The 14,908-nt window shown below is 46.6% G+C and overlaps 1 protein-coding gene across 4 annotated transcripts in view; it reads left to right on the top strand.

Annotated features, from left to right (window-relative positions):
• The window catches only part of IBA57 (iron-sulfur cluster assembly factor IBA57), a 31,656-nt gene that overhangs the window by 11,691 nt on the left and 5,057 nt on the right, over nucleotides 1-14,908 (top strand). Inside the window, exon 4 of one of the 4 annotated variants that reach the window (XM_009185913.4) lies at nucleotides 11,865-11,954. The exons of 2 other annotated variants lie outside the window; for them this stretch is intronic. In XM_009185913.4, coding sequence (XP_009184177.2) covers nucleotides 11,865-11,954 — 90 coding nt within the window. Of the gene's footprint in view, nucleotides 1-3,642; nucleotides 3,721-11,864; nucleotides 11,955-14,908 lie in introns of all 4 variants that reach the window. One more of the 4 variants, XM_017948939.3, reaches the window with a different exon arrangement.

Genomic DNA, 14,908 nt, shown 5'->3' with positions numbered 1-14,908 from the left:
CTCTGTCACCCAGGCTGGAGTGCAGTGGCCGGATCTCGGCTCACTGCAAGCTCCGCCTCCCGGGTTCATGCCATTCTCCTGCCTCAGCCTCCCGAGTAGCTGGGACTACAGGCACTCGCCACCTCGCCCGGCTAGTTTTTTTGTAATTTTTAGTAGAGATGGGGTTTCACCGTGTTAGCCAGGATGGTCTCAATCTCCTGACCTCGTGATCCGCCCGTCTCGGCCTCCCAAAGTGCTGGGATTACAGGCTTGAGCCACCGCGCCCGGCCAGGCCTGGCCTTTAGGACCTTGGAAGCAGGCCTAAAGCCTAAAGCGCATCAGCAGGGTCAGAGCTTTGCGTTCAGGAGCACTGGGGTCTGCTGAGAGCTGGTGCGGCAGCTCCAAAACTGCACACTGCTCTTCTGTCTGCTTTAGTTTATATTGTAAAAACATAGGAAGTTAGCGTGTGTGTGTGTGTGTGTGTGTGTGTGTGTGTGTGTGTGTGAATTCAAGGCATAAGGTACAGTTGTGTTATGTGGGTATAGTGCATGGTGATGCAGTCTGGGCTTCTTACCTTCACCTCTCCTGCCACGCCTCATTAGAGTCCCTCATGTCCGCCTTCTGCCTTCCACTTTCTGAGCTCACATTGCCTGTTGGGCAGCTCCTGCTTATGAGTCAGGACGTGTGGTGTTTGACTCTCTGTTTCTGAGTTGTTTTACTTAACACAGTGTATAGTGCATCTTTAAGAAAGCATGCTTGTATTTTCCTTTCAAAGCCAGGTAAGGTTGGGTATGGTGGCTCATGCCTGTGATCTTTGGGAGGCTGAGGCAGGAGGATTGCTTGAGCCCAGGAGTTTGAGAGCAGCCTGGGCAACATATCAAGACTCTGTCTCTTAAAAAAAAAAAAAAAAAGTTAGCCAGGCATGGTGGAGCCCAGGAGGTTGAGGCTGCAGTGAGCTGTGATTGTGCCACTGCGCTCCAGCCTGGGCAACAGAGCAAGACCCTGTCTTAAAACAAAGAAAAAATAAAAAAGAAGAGAAGTTGCAGTTGGTAGTATTTCCAGAGCCCAGCAGACAGTGTAGAAACTGTGAGAAACCCACCTCCAAATCAGGCCTTTGATAGAAAACATCCTAAGAAGTATACGTTCATTGTAAAATCATCATCATCATTATCTTCTAATCCCCAAGGAGACAAGCTCCCTGTTCTGTGTTCTTGTATGAGACAGTCAGTCAAGTGCAGCCTGAGAGGAGAGGCAGGAGCCCAGGAGAGCTTCTGCCAGACCTTTCCTGGCGCTTCCCCAGGAAAGGCAAGGTAGGGCAGGTGTGTGGCCGGCGAGCTGGAGTGATTTCCATGGGCTCCAAGCTGTAGGAGTGGTCCTTGGCTGCCTGAGTGCTCTGGCTAGATAGAGGTGGGCTCTGGACTGATGAGGTTGCATCACAGAGGCGTGCACCCAGCTGGGCCCTTATCTGTAAGGATTGGCTGCTCTGGGAGGGGCAGTCTCCCAGCCAGAAGGTGGAATTTTTTTTTTTTTTTTAAATGAGACTGCCGTAAAACAGAGGAAGTTTTTTTGTTTTTTTGTGTTTTTTTTAAGATATCAAAACATGCTAAGGTACAGGAAAGAAATTGTAAACACACACACACGGTACCATAAACAAGGCCCAGCAGAAAGACATACAGAAGCACACACACCAATATTCTGATCCTAGAGTAAGCAGACACATCACATGGAATGAGAATGTTTAATATATTTAAATAAAACAATTTATGCACAGGAAGCAAGAGACTATAAAAATGACCAAGCAGATTAAAAAGAGAACTTGTTGAAATAAAAATAGAATATTCTAAAAAATAATCCATGGTGTGTTTCCTGAAGAGTTGGAAACTGTTTGAAGAAATGACCCCAAAGTGCAGCTGGAAAATATAAGATGGGATAAGAGACAAGAAGACAGAGAATTTAGTATGGCATCCGCAATTTACGAGTAATTCCAGAAGGAGGGGAAAGAGAATATGGGGTGGAGGCAAGTATTCAGAGAAATACGGCTGAGAACTTTCCCAAACCGATAGGAGCCCCTGCTCCTTAGGTTCAGGAATCCAGTGGCTCCCAAGCAGCATAGTTAAGAAGCTCTACCAAATAGTCATGTCTTGGTGAAAGTACAGAACCTCATGACAAAGAGATCTTGAAAGAAGGCAGAAAAGAAAGAGATTATCTGGAAAGAAGAAAATAAGTGGTTTATTAAAAGCAACAGTGGAAGCCAGAAAGAAAGTAAATAATATTTTCAAAGTCCTGGGAGAAAATAGTGATAGCCTAGAATTGTGTACACAGAAAAATCCGTCTTTCAAGAATGAGGGGCCAGGCACAGTGGCTCATGTCTGTATTCCCAGCACTTTGGGAGGCTGAGGCAGGTGGATCACCTGAGGTCTGGAGTTCAAGACCAGCCTGACCAACATGGTGAAACCCTGTCTCTACTAAAAATACAAAAATTAGCTGGGCATGGTGGCATATGCCTGTAATCCCAGCTACTCGGGAGGCTGAGGCAGGAGAATCACTTGAACCCGGGAGGCAGAGGTTGCAGTGAGCCAAGATTGTGCCATTGCACTCCAGTCTGGGCAATAGAATGAGACTCTGTCTCAAAAAAGAAAAAAAAAGAGAACTAAAGGCATTTTCATACCAGGAAACCGTCCTCACTCCTGAGTTTGCTGCCAGCAGAGCCTAAAGCATCTAAGGCATGTCTGGGCTTCTGGCAAGGGATCCTGTGGGGAAGCTGGTGATGGAAGAAGGAATGAATAGGCAGGAGGGTCGATTTGTGGGCATGTCTAAAACACCACATCTAGAAGCTTCTACTTAGAATGCCTACTTTTGGAGTTTATAAAAAAGATGCCACATGTGAGTTGGGAGAGAGGTGCGCAAACCTACAGTGTTCTATAGTCCTCCTCCTGGTTGGAAGGAGGGCATGGACACTGACTTTAGCATCTGTTACTAGGCTTATCAAAGTTTTCAGATAATCTCTAAAAGAATGGAAATGTATCTTCCAAACTATAGAGGGAAGACCATGGAATTTAAAAGCCAGTCCTTCAAGGAGAAACAAACAAACTCACAATTGTAGTTGGGAGGTGTTTTTTTGTTTTTTTGTTTTTTTGTTTTTTGAGACAGGGTCTCACTCTTGCCCAGGCTGAAGTGGAGTGGCATAAACACACTACAAGCTCACTACAACCTCAACCTCCTGGGCTCAGGTGATCCTCCTGCCTTAGCCTCGTGAGTAGCAGGAACTACAGGTGTGAGTCATCACACTCGACTAATTTTTTCTTTTCTTTTTTTAACTTTTTGTAGAAATGGGGGTCTCACTATATTGCCCAGGCTGGTCTTGAATTTCTGGGCTCAGGTGATCTTCCCACCTCCACCTCCCGAGTAGCTGGGACCACAGGGGCATGCTAATTTTTAAAATTTTTTGTTTTTAAATGCGTCTTCAAGTCCTGTCCACAAGTAGCTGGGATTGGGGCGTGAGGCACTGTGCCAACTTCATGTTGAAACTGAATTGCCATTCTAACAGTGTTAAGAGATGAGGCCTGTAAGAGGTGATTGGGCTGTGAGGGCTCCACTCTCAAGGGTGGAGTTAATGTTATGAAAGGGTGAGTTTAGCCCACTTGTGTCTCTCTTGCCCTCCAGTGTTCAAAGCACCATCTTGGAGGCAGAATTCCCAAGTCTGCCAGTTCCTGAACCTTGGACTTTCCGATCTCCAGAACTGTGAGCCAATAAACTTCTGTTCCTTATAAATGAGTCAGCCTCAGGTATTCTCTTGTAGCAGCACAAATGGAGGCAGACACTTCCTTTACCAATCCCATGGGAGGCCGACTCCTGTGAGCTGCCTCCAGCTCCCCAGGCCACAGACTCCATCTGGGCTCACCTGGAGCTGTCCCTGTCTCATCTGGAAGCTCTCCCACTCCTCTGCCAGCCTGGGCATCTCCACCCAATATGAGTGATGGCGGCTGATTCCCTTGCTTTAGCAATCTGGGAATAAGGAATGTTTGCCTGTTCTCATTCAGGGGTCTCTGCATCTCCATACTTGCACAGATTGTGTGTACATACATTTTCCAGTCTTTCTGGTAAACCCCTGCGGTGGAGCTCTGGGCCACAGGGCAGGAAAGCTCAGTGTTGCTAGGAACTGCCAGACATTTTCCCAGAGTGAATGCAGCATTTACATTCCCACCAGAAGTGTGCCAGGTTCCTGTCGTCCTGCATCCTCGACAGCACTTGGTGCTGTCGGTCTTCTTAGTTTCCATTTAGAGATTTAGTGTTTGAGTTTTGAACATCTTGGGTAAACGCCTTGATTTGGGAAAAGTGAGGAGAAGGGTCTGTCTGGCTATGGGCTGTGGAGACCCAGGGCAGTGCTCCATGTGGGGCAGGGAGCCCAAGCTAGGACTGTGACTGGGCTGTGGGCACCTGGCCATCTCCAGTGTCCCCGTCTTTCATTTCCCTGGTGATGATGCTAGCTTAGTTTGTGCACACTGGCATTTGTGGGAGAAATGAAGGATTACTTAATACATTTTGTTTTATGTCAGACACTCTCACAGTGAGAAGTTCTCAGGGACAATAATAGCAGGGGGTCCTGCTGAAGAAAAACTGGGAGATGGCTGAGCTCTGGTCCATCTTTCATTGATTCATTTATTTCTTCATTCAACCGTGTATTGAATGCTTATAGCCAATGAAAAGAAAATACAAGGTATATTTTATTGCTACGGGCTCTGTGGTGAAAAATGAAGCAGGAAAACTGGACGGGATGTGTGTGGTGGGGACAGGGTGTGTGTGGTGGGGAGTGTGTGTGGGGTGGAGACAGGGATGGGGTATGTGAGGGCACTGGAGGTATGGATAGCGGTTGGATGCCCAGCTGGGGGTAGGCAGTCTGGAGGGTCCTGGATTTGGGAGCTCAGATGTGTGGGCCACACAGACATGCTGGAGAAGGGCATTTGGGGAAAACGGCTCCAAGGGGTGGACACCTGCCCTCTGGCCTCACCAGCTGTGGACAGGTGTGTGCTGATTGTGTTTCTGGTCTTTTCAGGAGCTCGTGCTGGGCTGCAGATATTGTTGTTTTTTAATTGAAACTTTATTGCCCACTGGACATGGTGGCTCATGCCCCCTAATCCCCACCTAACCCTAATCCTAATCACAGCACTTTGGGAGACTGTGGTGGGAGGATCACTTAAGCCCAGGAGGTCAAGACTGGAGTGCTCTACAATCGCACCACTGCATTCCAGTGGGGGACCCTGTCTCAAAAAAAAGAAACTTTTGTTGCCGTAATAGTTGTTGTAAGAAAGAATACAGAGCGATCCCTTGTTCCCTCTGCCCAACTTTTCCTAACAGTGAGTCTTTGCAGAACACCACAGTCTCACACAAGGACATGGACTTCGATGCCATCCGATGGCCTTACTCAGCCTCTGCCCATCTCACTTCGTATCCCCAGGAAGATCCCTGTGTGGCCCTTCCACACCCATGGCTCTGACGCCATCTTATCCCTAATCCCTGGCAACCGTAGCCCATCTTCCATTTCTAGAATTTTGTCATCCTAGAAATGTCATATCCAGCTGTCCACGGTGGCTCGCGCTTGTAATTCTAGCACTTTGGGAGGCCGAGGTGGGCAGATCACTTGAGGTCAGGAGTTCAAGACCAGCCTGGACAACACGGTGAAACTCCGTCTCCACTAAATATACAAAAATTAGCCGAGCGTGGTGGCACACGCCTATAATCCCAGCTACTCAGGAGGCTGAGGCAGGAGAATTGCTTGAACCTGGGAGACAGAGGTTGCAGTGAGCCAAGATCGTGCCACTGCTCTCCAGCCTAGGTGACAGAGTGAGACTCTGTCTCCAAAAAAAAAAAAAAGAAAAGAAACGTCATATCCATGGGGTCATTCAGGTGCCGCCTCTGGCACAAGGACATATCCTGGAGCTCTCTTCCAGCTGTTGCGTAGTTCGTTCCTTTTTATTTCTGAGTTGTTTTTCCTAGGGTGTGAGCCCCGTCTGTTTTCCCATCTGCCCATTTGTTTTGGGCTGAATCATGTCCCCCTAACAGTGTCATAGGCTGAAGCCATCATCCCCAGGGACTCGGAATGTGACTGTTTGTAGACACAATGTTCACAAACGTGATTAAGTTAAAATAAGGTCACATGGGGGGGGCCCTAGTTTAATCTGACGGTGTCCTGATAAAAACAAGAAATCTGGACACACAAAAAGACCCCTGGGGTGCACACAGGGAGGAAAGGCCATGTGAGGGCACGGGGAGAAGGCAGGGGCTGCCAGCTGTGGAGAGAGGCCTTGGAGGAACCAGTCCTGCCCCCTTGATCTCGGACTCCTGCCTCCAGGACTGGGAAAATCTGTGTGTGCTGGTGGCCCAAGCCAGTCGAGGCAGCACTGAAAGACACATGGGTTGTTTACAATTGTTGCTGTTACACCTAAAACTGCCACAAATATTCATGGTCAATTTACTGTGTGAATGTGTGTTTTCATTTCTCTGGGCCTGGAAGTGTGATTGCCGGGCCATACAGTAACTGCCTGTTTTGTTTTGTAAAAAACTGCTCGGCTGCTTTCCAGAGTGTCAGTCCCGTTTTACCTTCCACCAGCAGTGTGAGTGACCTGGTTTCTCTACGTCCTCCCCAGCAGATGGGGTGGTCACTGCTTTTTGTTCTCCCCATTCTGATCTAACTGTGGTGACCTCATGCTGTGATTTCAGTTTGTATTGCCTTGATGGCCAGTGTCGTTGAACACCTTTACATGTGCTTACTTGCCATCTGTACATCCTCTTTGATGAAATGTTTTTTCCCCGTTCTCTCTTTTTTTTTCTTTTTCTTTCTTTTCTTTTCTTTTTTTTTTTTTTTTGAGGTGGAGTCTTGCTCTGTCGCCCAGGCTGGAGTGCAGTGGCACAATCTCAGCTCACTACAACCTCCACCTCCCAGGATCAAGTGATTCTCCTGCCTCAGCCTCCCAAGTAGCTGGAACTACAGGCGCCTGCCACCACACCTGGCTAATTTTGTATTTTTAGTAGAGACTGGGTTTTGCCATGTTGGCCAGGCTGATCTCGAACTGCTAACCTCAGGTGATCCACCCACCTGGGCCTCCCAAAGTGCTGGGATTATAGGCGCAAACCACTGCGCCTGGCCATTTTTTGCCCACTTTCTAATTGGATTGTTCATTTAATTCTCGCTGTTTAGCATGTCTTTTTTATTTATTTATTTTTTTGAGACAGGGTCTGGCTCTGTTGCCCAGGCTGGAGTGCAGTGGTGTGATCTTGGCTCACTGCAGCCTCAACCTCCTGGGCTCAAGTGATCCTCTCAAGTAGCTGGGACTACAGGTATGAGGTGCCACACCCCGCTAATTTTTGATTTTGTAGAGATGGGGTCTCACTCTGTTGCCCAGGCTGGTCTTGAACTCCTAGGCTCAGACAGTCTTCTCACTTTTGCCTCCCAAAGTGCTGGGATCACAGGAGTGAGCCCCCACACCTGGCCTCAGTAGATACTGTGATACCATATGTCAGATCCAGTCGATTCTCATTATTTGGCAGTAGTTACATCCGTGAAGTCACCAGGATTGCTGAAATAGCAAATTCTTATCCATCATTCAGCAGAGAAATACTGGCAAGGCGCCTGGGAGCCTCTGGTCACATTTAATCACCTAGTCAATGCATAGCCTTGCTTTAGGTGTGTTTTGTTTGAAGACACCTGGTTTAATACAGATTGCTGGTGCATTCATGTGCTTACGGCCTGGGGGCACTGTAACTCTTGCTTATCTAACACAATCTTCAGGAGGCATGTCATGGCCCTCCTGCACCTGGGACGCCAGATGGCACTTCAGCATTGTGCTGGGAGGTGCCTTTAAATGCGAAATCACCCACAAAAAGCACAAAGCACAAACGTGTGGAAAATGTGGCACTAAATAGACCATGAAATGATGCTTCACAATAAGCCAAAAACCACAGGCAGGGTGCAACCTTCTCCACCCGAGCTGGGAAGGAGTGTGCCGGGCCACGCAGAGTTTCTCACTGCTGCCAAAGTCCGCAGACGACTCTAAACACTCCCAGAGGATTAATTTCGGGGTTACAAGTATATTTTATTGAACAGAATGCACAAATGACAATGAGAGACGGTGTCTGGGTTGCAATATTTTCTTCCCGTCAGCAGGATGCCCTCTAGTCCTCTTCACTGCGGCTTTCACAGAGCAAACGCTGTAAACATTTGATGAGGTCCAATTGATTAAATTTCCCCTTTATGGATCATGCTTTAGGTGTCGGCTTTAAGAACTCTCTGCCTAGGCCTAGATTCTGGCCATTTTCTTCTATTTTTTTTTTTTTTTCCTTGAGACGGAGTCTGGCTCTTGTCGCCCAGGCTAGAGTACAATGGCACGCGCTTTCGGCTCACTGCAACTTCCGCCTCCTGGGTTCAAGCGATTCTCCTGCCTCAGCCTCCCGAGTAGTTGGGATTACAGGTGCCCACCACCACGGCCCGGCTTATTTTTGTATTTTTAGTAGAGATGGGGTTTCACCATGTTGGACAGGCTAGTCTCAAACTCCTGACCTCAGGTGATCCGCCCATCTCGGCCTCCCCAAAGTGCTGGGATTATAGGCGTGAGCCAGTGCACCCAGCCTCTTCTATATTTTCTCTACAAGTTTGTAGTTTTATATTTTCTGTTTAAGCCTGTGATCCTTTTTTTTTTCAGTTGATGCATATTTTGGGGGTACATGTGATAATTTAATACGTTCATACAAGTTGTAGAGATCAAACCAGTATACTTGGGGTGTCTTCATCACCTTCACCATTTGCCTTTATGCTAGAAACATTTGAATTACTCTCTTCTAGCTATTTGGAAATGTACAATCAAATACTGTAAGCTACAGTCACCCTACTGCTCTCTGAAACAGTAGGTCTTATTCTGTCAAACCAAGTATTTGTACCCATTAATCAACTTATCTTATTTCTACCTCCCCACCCTCCCTGGCTTCTGGGACCCACCAGTCCTCTCCATCTCCATGAGGTCCACTGTTTCAGCTCCCATATGAAATCGAGAACACATGAAATTGTCTTTCTGTGCCTGGCTTATTTCACTCAACATAAAGACCTCCAGTTGCGGGCCAGGCACAGTGGCTCATGCCTGTAATCCCAGCACTTTGGGAGGCTGAGTTGGGCAGATCACGAGGTCAGGAGATGGAGACCATCCTGGCTAACATGGTGAAACCCCATCTCTACTAAAAATACAAAAAATTAGCTGGGCGTGGTGGCACATGCCTGTGGTCCCAGCTGTTTGGGAGTCTGAGGCAGGATGATCACTTGAACCTGGGAGGTGGAGGTTGCAGTAAGCCGAGATCGTGCCACTGCAGTGGCACAATCTTGGCTCACTGTACTACTCCAGCTTGGATGACAGAGTGAGACTCTGTCTCAAGAAAAGAAAAAAAAAGACCTCCAGTTCCGTTCATGTTGCTGCCGGTGATAGGATTTCCTTCTTTTTTTGTGAGTGAATAATGTAGTATACATCCACTGAGTATAAGTACCATATTTTCTTTTTGTTTGACCTGGAGGCTAACTCTGTCATCCAGGCTGGAGTACAATGGCGCGATCTCGGCTCACTGCAACCTCCATCTCCTAGGTTCAAGTAATTCTACCTGAGCCTCCTGAGTAGCTGGGATTACAGGCACCTGTCACCATGCCCAGCTAATTTTGTATTTTTAGTAAAGGTAGGGTTTCACCATGTTGGCCCTGGTGGTCTTGAACTTCTGACCTCAGGTGATCCTCCCACCTTGGCCTCCCAAAGTACTGGGATTATATTTTCTTTATAATGTGTATGTAATAATGTGTATATGTAATAATGTGTAGAAGTACCATATTTTTAGATATAAGCCATTTTCACTGCAGTGAGATACTTCAGTATAGTTTTGATGTGCATTTTTCTGATGATCAGTGATGTTGAATATTTTTCTGTAAACCTATTGATCATTTGTCTTCTTTTGAAGAATGTCTATTTGAATCTTTTGCCCATTTTAAAATCAGATTACTGTATTTTTTTTCTGTTGAGTTGTTTGAGCTTCTTATATATTCTGATTATTACTCCCTTGTCTGATGGGTAGTTTGCAAATATTTTCTCCCATTCTGTGGGTTGTCTCTTCATTTTGTTTTCTTCGCTGTGCAGAAGCTTTTTAGCTTCGTGTTTGCTTTTGGTTGCCTGTGCTTTTGAGATCTTACACAGGAAACATTTGCCCACACCAATGTCCTGCAGAGTTTCTCCAATGTTTTCTTCTAGCAGTTTCATAATTTCAGTTCTTACATTTAAGTCTTTAATCCATTTCGAGTTGATTTTTGTATATGGTGAGAGATAGGGGTCTAGTTTCATTCTTCTGCATATGGATATCCAGTTTTCCCAGCACCATTTATTGAAGAGACTGTCTTTTCCCTAGTGTATGTTCTTGACACCTTTGTCAAAGGTGAGTTGGTTGTAAGTGGTTGGATTTCTATGTGGGTTTTCTGTTCTGTTTCATTGGCCTATGTGTCTGTTTTTATGCCAGTACCATGCTGTTTTGGTTACTATAACTCTGTAGTATAGTTTGAAGTCTGGTAATGTGATGCCTCCAGTTTTGTTTTTTTTCTTAGGATAGCTTTGGCTACCCTGGGTCTTTAGCTGGGTGTTTTGTGGTTCCATATAAATTTTAAGATTTTTTTTCTATTTCTGTGCAGAATGTCATTGGTATTTTGATAGGGGTTGCATCAAATCTGTAAATTGTTTGGGTTGTACTGTCATTTTAACAATATTAATTCTTCCAATCCATCATCAGAGAATATCTTCCCATTATTTGGTGTCCCCTTCAGTTTCTTTCATCAGTGTTTTATAGTTTTCCTTGTATAGATCTTTCACTTTGGTGAAATCAATTCCTAGGTATGTTATGTTCTTTGTAGCTGTTATTATCCACGGGATTGTTTTCTTGATTTCTTTTTCAGATTGTTTGCTGTTGGCCATGCTCCATGTGGAGATAATTTTTGTATAAGGTGCAAGGTTTTGGCTGAGGTTCAGTTTTTCCCTTTTGTGACTGTTTAGTTGCTCTGGCACCATTTGTTAAAAGGGCTGCCCTTCTCCACTGCATTGGAGCTGCACCTTTACAGAAAGGAATCAGTCTTGCATATTTGAGGGGGCTTTTTCTGGGCTCTATTCTGTCCCATTGATGTGTGTGTCTGTCCCTCAGTGGATGCCACACTGCCCTGTTTCTGTGGCCGTGTATGGTAGAAAGACTCACCAGCAGGTACAGCAATTCCTCCCACTTCCTTCTTTTCTTTCAAGATGATTTTAGCTGCTGGGGGTGGTGGTGGCTCACACCTGTAACCCCAGCATTTTGGGAGGCTGAGGCGGGTAGATTGCTTGAGCCCAGGAGTTCGAGAGCAGCCTGGCCAACATAGTGAGACCCCGTCTCTACAAAAAGAATACAACAAAAACAATAAAAATTCACCTGGTATGGTGGCAAACACCTGTAGTCCCAGCTTCTTAGGAGGCTGAGGTGGGAGAATCGCTTGAGCCTGGGAGGTCAAGGCTGCAGTGAGCCAAGATTGCGCCACTGCACTCCAGCCTGGGTGACAGAGTGAGACCCTGCCTCAGGAAAAACAAACAAACAAAAAACCTAGAAACAAAAAAATAAATAGTTTTAGCAACTGTTGTGCCTGTGCCTTTCCATATAAGTTCTGGAAGTAGCTTGTCTATGTCCATGAAAACCCTTGCTGGAATTGTGATAGGAATTGAATTAAGTGTGTAGATCCTTTTGGGGAGCACTGGCTTATTCTGTGAAGTGGGCGATAGTCATGGCCCCTCGTGGCTCCCATGTAGCCCCGGTGGAATCCCAAGATTCATGACACAGTCTTCCTTTTCTTTTAGGCTCCGATTCTTGAAGTGCTACCAGATAGGCAGCATCCCTATGGGGTCCTTGCCAACAAAGCCCCTCTGTGACCATATTTTGGTCTTTAGGTAAGAAAAGACTGGGGCTGTGTGACCGTGGCTGAACTGGAGTGCCACAGGGCTTCGACAACTCTCAGGACGTCCTCTGGAACCCTGTGGCCTGTGTCCTGGCCACGTGCCCCAGAGTTGGTCCTCATGCCTCATGGCCCTGCTATTATTTCTGCATTGGGAGAGCCAACCTGTGGGGCCCAGGCAGTGTGGGCAAGATCACCCAGCATTCAGATCAGGGACAATAACAGGCGTGGCCATGGTCCAGCAGAGGACCAACAGTTACAGCTGGGAGAATTAATTTAATGTGAACCCTGACCTTCCTCCCCTGACCCTTTGAGAAATCTCAGAGCAATGTCTTCTGAACCAGCGGCTTCTCTGGTTCATTTTGCTGTGATACAACAAGATGGCTTCCCAGGCATGAGTCCCGGACGTGAGTCCCAGGCATTTGGCTGCATTTCTGAGGCTGTGGTCACCAGGGAGCAGCCACGTTCTCCCGACGAGTCCCTGCAAGTCAGAGCCCAGCTTTGTGGTCTCAGCTCACTTGGGGTCACTTGAGGTGGCCTCTGGGTGGGGACACCCCAGTGCCCTTGAGAACGGAGCCATCTGTGTCCAATGGTGACCATGGGGTGGCATTGAACAGAGGCGTGTCCCATGTGCCTGGCTGGAATGCAGGAAGAAGAGTTCTCAGAATTGATGAAATATGAGAAATGAATTTAAAAATTTTTTATTTTAAAAAATTATGGTGAAATACACACAAAAGTACCCTTTTAAACCATGTTTAAATGTCTCATTCAGTGGTATTCAGTACATTCACGTGGTTGTGCAGCCACCACCCATCTCTAGACCCCCTTTGTCTTCCCAGCCTGAAACTGTTCTCATCAAACGCCAACTCCCCATACCCTCCTCAGCCCCTGGAACCACCATTCTCTCTTCTGCACCTGTGACTGTGACGACTCCAGAGGCCTCTTATGAGTGGAATCACATGGGATTTGTCCTTTTGTGTCTGCTGCATTTCATTCAGCATGTTGTTGTTATAGCCTGTGTCAGCATCCCCTTCCTTTTCAAGGCTGAATACTATTCCATCATGTGGATGGCCTGGATTGTGTATATCCATTCATCTGTGGGTAAACACGTGGGTTGTTTCCACCTTTGGTTACTGTGAGTAGTGGTGCTGTAAACATGAGTGTGTAAATATCTCTTCAAGACCCTGCTTTCCATTCTTCTGGGCAAGGCTGGGCACGTTGGCTCACACGTGTAATCCCAATGCTTTGGGAGGCTGAGATGGGCGGACCACTTGAGGCGAGAAATTTGAGACCAGCCCAGGCAACATAGTAAGACCCCCATCACTACAAAAATAAAATGAAATTCCTCTGGGTATCTATCCAGAAGTGGAATGGCTGGATTATGTGGGAGTTTTGTGTGTCATTTTTTGAGGAACCTCCATCCTGTTTTTCATGATAGCTGCAGCATTTTACATTCCCAGCAACAGTGTACAAACATTCCTGTTTCTCCACATCCTTGCCAACACTTGTTATTTTCTGCTTTTGGATGGTGGACATCCTAATGGATATGAGGTAATTTCTATTTTATTTTATTTTATTTTATTTATTTTATGTTTTTTATTTTTTATTTTATTTTATTTATTTTATTTTTATTTTTTATTACTGTTTTGAGCCTGGGTCTCACACTATCGCCCAGGCTGGAGTGCAACCTCTGCCTCCCAGGTTCCTGCCTCAGCCTCCCGACTATCTGGGATTACAGGCGTGCACCACCATGCCTGGCTAATTTTTGTATTTTAGTAGAGATGGGGTTTCACCATGTGGCCAGGCTAGTCTCAAACTTCTGAGCTCAAGCTCACCTGCCTCAGCCTCCCAAAGTGTTGGTATTACAGGCGTGAGCCACTATGCCCGGCCTGGTACAAGGTAATTTCTCATTGTGGTTTGATTTGCATTTCTCTAGTTATTATGTTGAGCACCTTCCCATGTACTTTTTGGTTGGTTGTGTGTTTTCTGTGGAGAAGTGTTTATTTGCGTCATTTGCCCGTTTTGAGATCAGATTGTGTGTCATTTTGTTTATCCATTCATCTGATGCCTGGGTTGCTTCCACCTCATGTCCATTGTGAGAAGTGCTGCTCACATCACCCCGGGTGGACAGACAGTTCATTCTGTTTTCAAGCAGTCACTGACAGTGTTGCAACTGGCCCTCCTCACAACGTCGCAACGCACTTGAGGCCAAACCCAACCAGCCCAGGAAGGACCCCCGGGTGGGGGCCTATAGGGTACTGGGTCTGCAGTCTTCCACTGTGGGGCAGGGCAGGGGTACTGTTCAGAAACTCCTTAGCGGAGGAAAATGACGCTTTTTTCCCTGCAGTCTCCAATAAGCGTTCTGCTGCAGAGAATGGAGGGCTGGCTGAGCCTGGGTGGGCTGTCCCACTGCGAGGGGATTCCAAGAGGTGAGGGTTTGCATTCCTTCTGCGGGCACACAGCCTGTGGGCACACAGCCTGTGGGCACATGGCCTGTGGACACATGGCCTGCGGCCCGGGCGCCAGGTGGACGGGTCAGCAGAGGCATTTCTTGGATTTAATGTCCCGACTGGGAATGGGTTGAGCCCCCTCTGTGTATTGGCCACACCTGTTCCTTTCCTGTCACAGGCCTTTCCAAGTCCCTTGTCCTTCTCGCTGATTTTGTAGGCGTTATCTGTGTATCCTTGTCAATTCTATGTATTGCCTGTATTTTCTGTCAGTGTGAGGCTTGTCTTTCACTTTCTTTAATGGTGTCTTTTGGGACAGGAGTTTTTAATTCCAATGCAGTGAACTTTTATTTATTTTTCTAAAGGTTTGTGCTTTTTGTGCCTTGCTTAAAAATTCCTTCCCCGCCCTGACCTCATGATACTAACTTCTAAGACTTCTGTAGTTATACCTTTCTATTAATGAATGAATGAATGAGAGGGTATCGCTCTATCACCCAGGTTG

This window comes from Papio anubis, chromosome 1 (assembly GCF_008728515.1).
Source record: "Papio anubis isolate 15944 chromosome 1, Panubis1.0, whole genome shotgun sequence".
NCBI lineage: Eukaryota > Metazoa > Chordata > Mammalia > Primates > Cercopithecidae > Papio > Papio anubis.
Note: the sequence above shows the minus strand (reverse complement) of the source record. Positions and strands in the feature narration are given on the sequence as shown.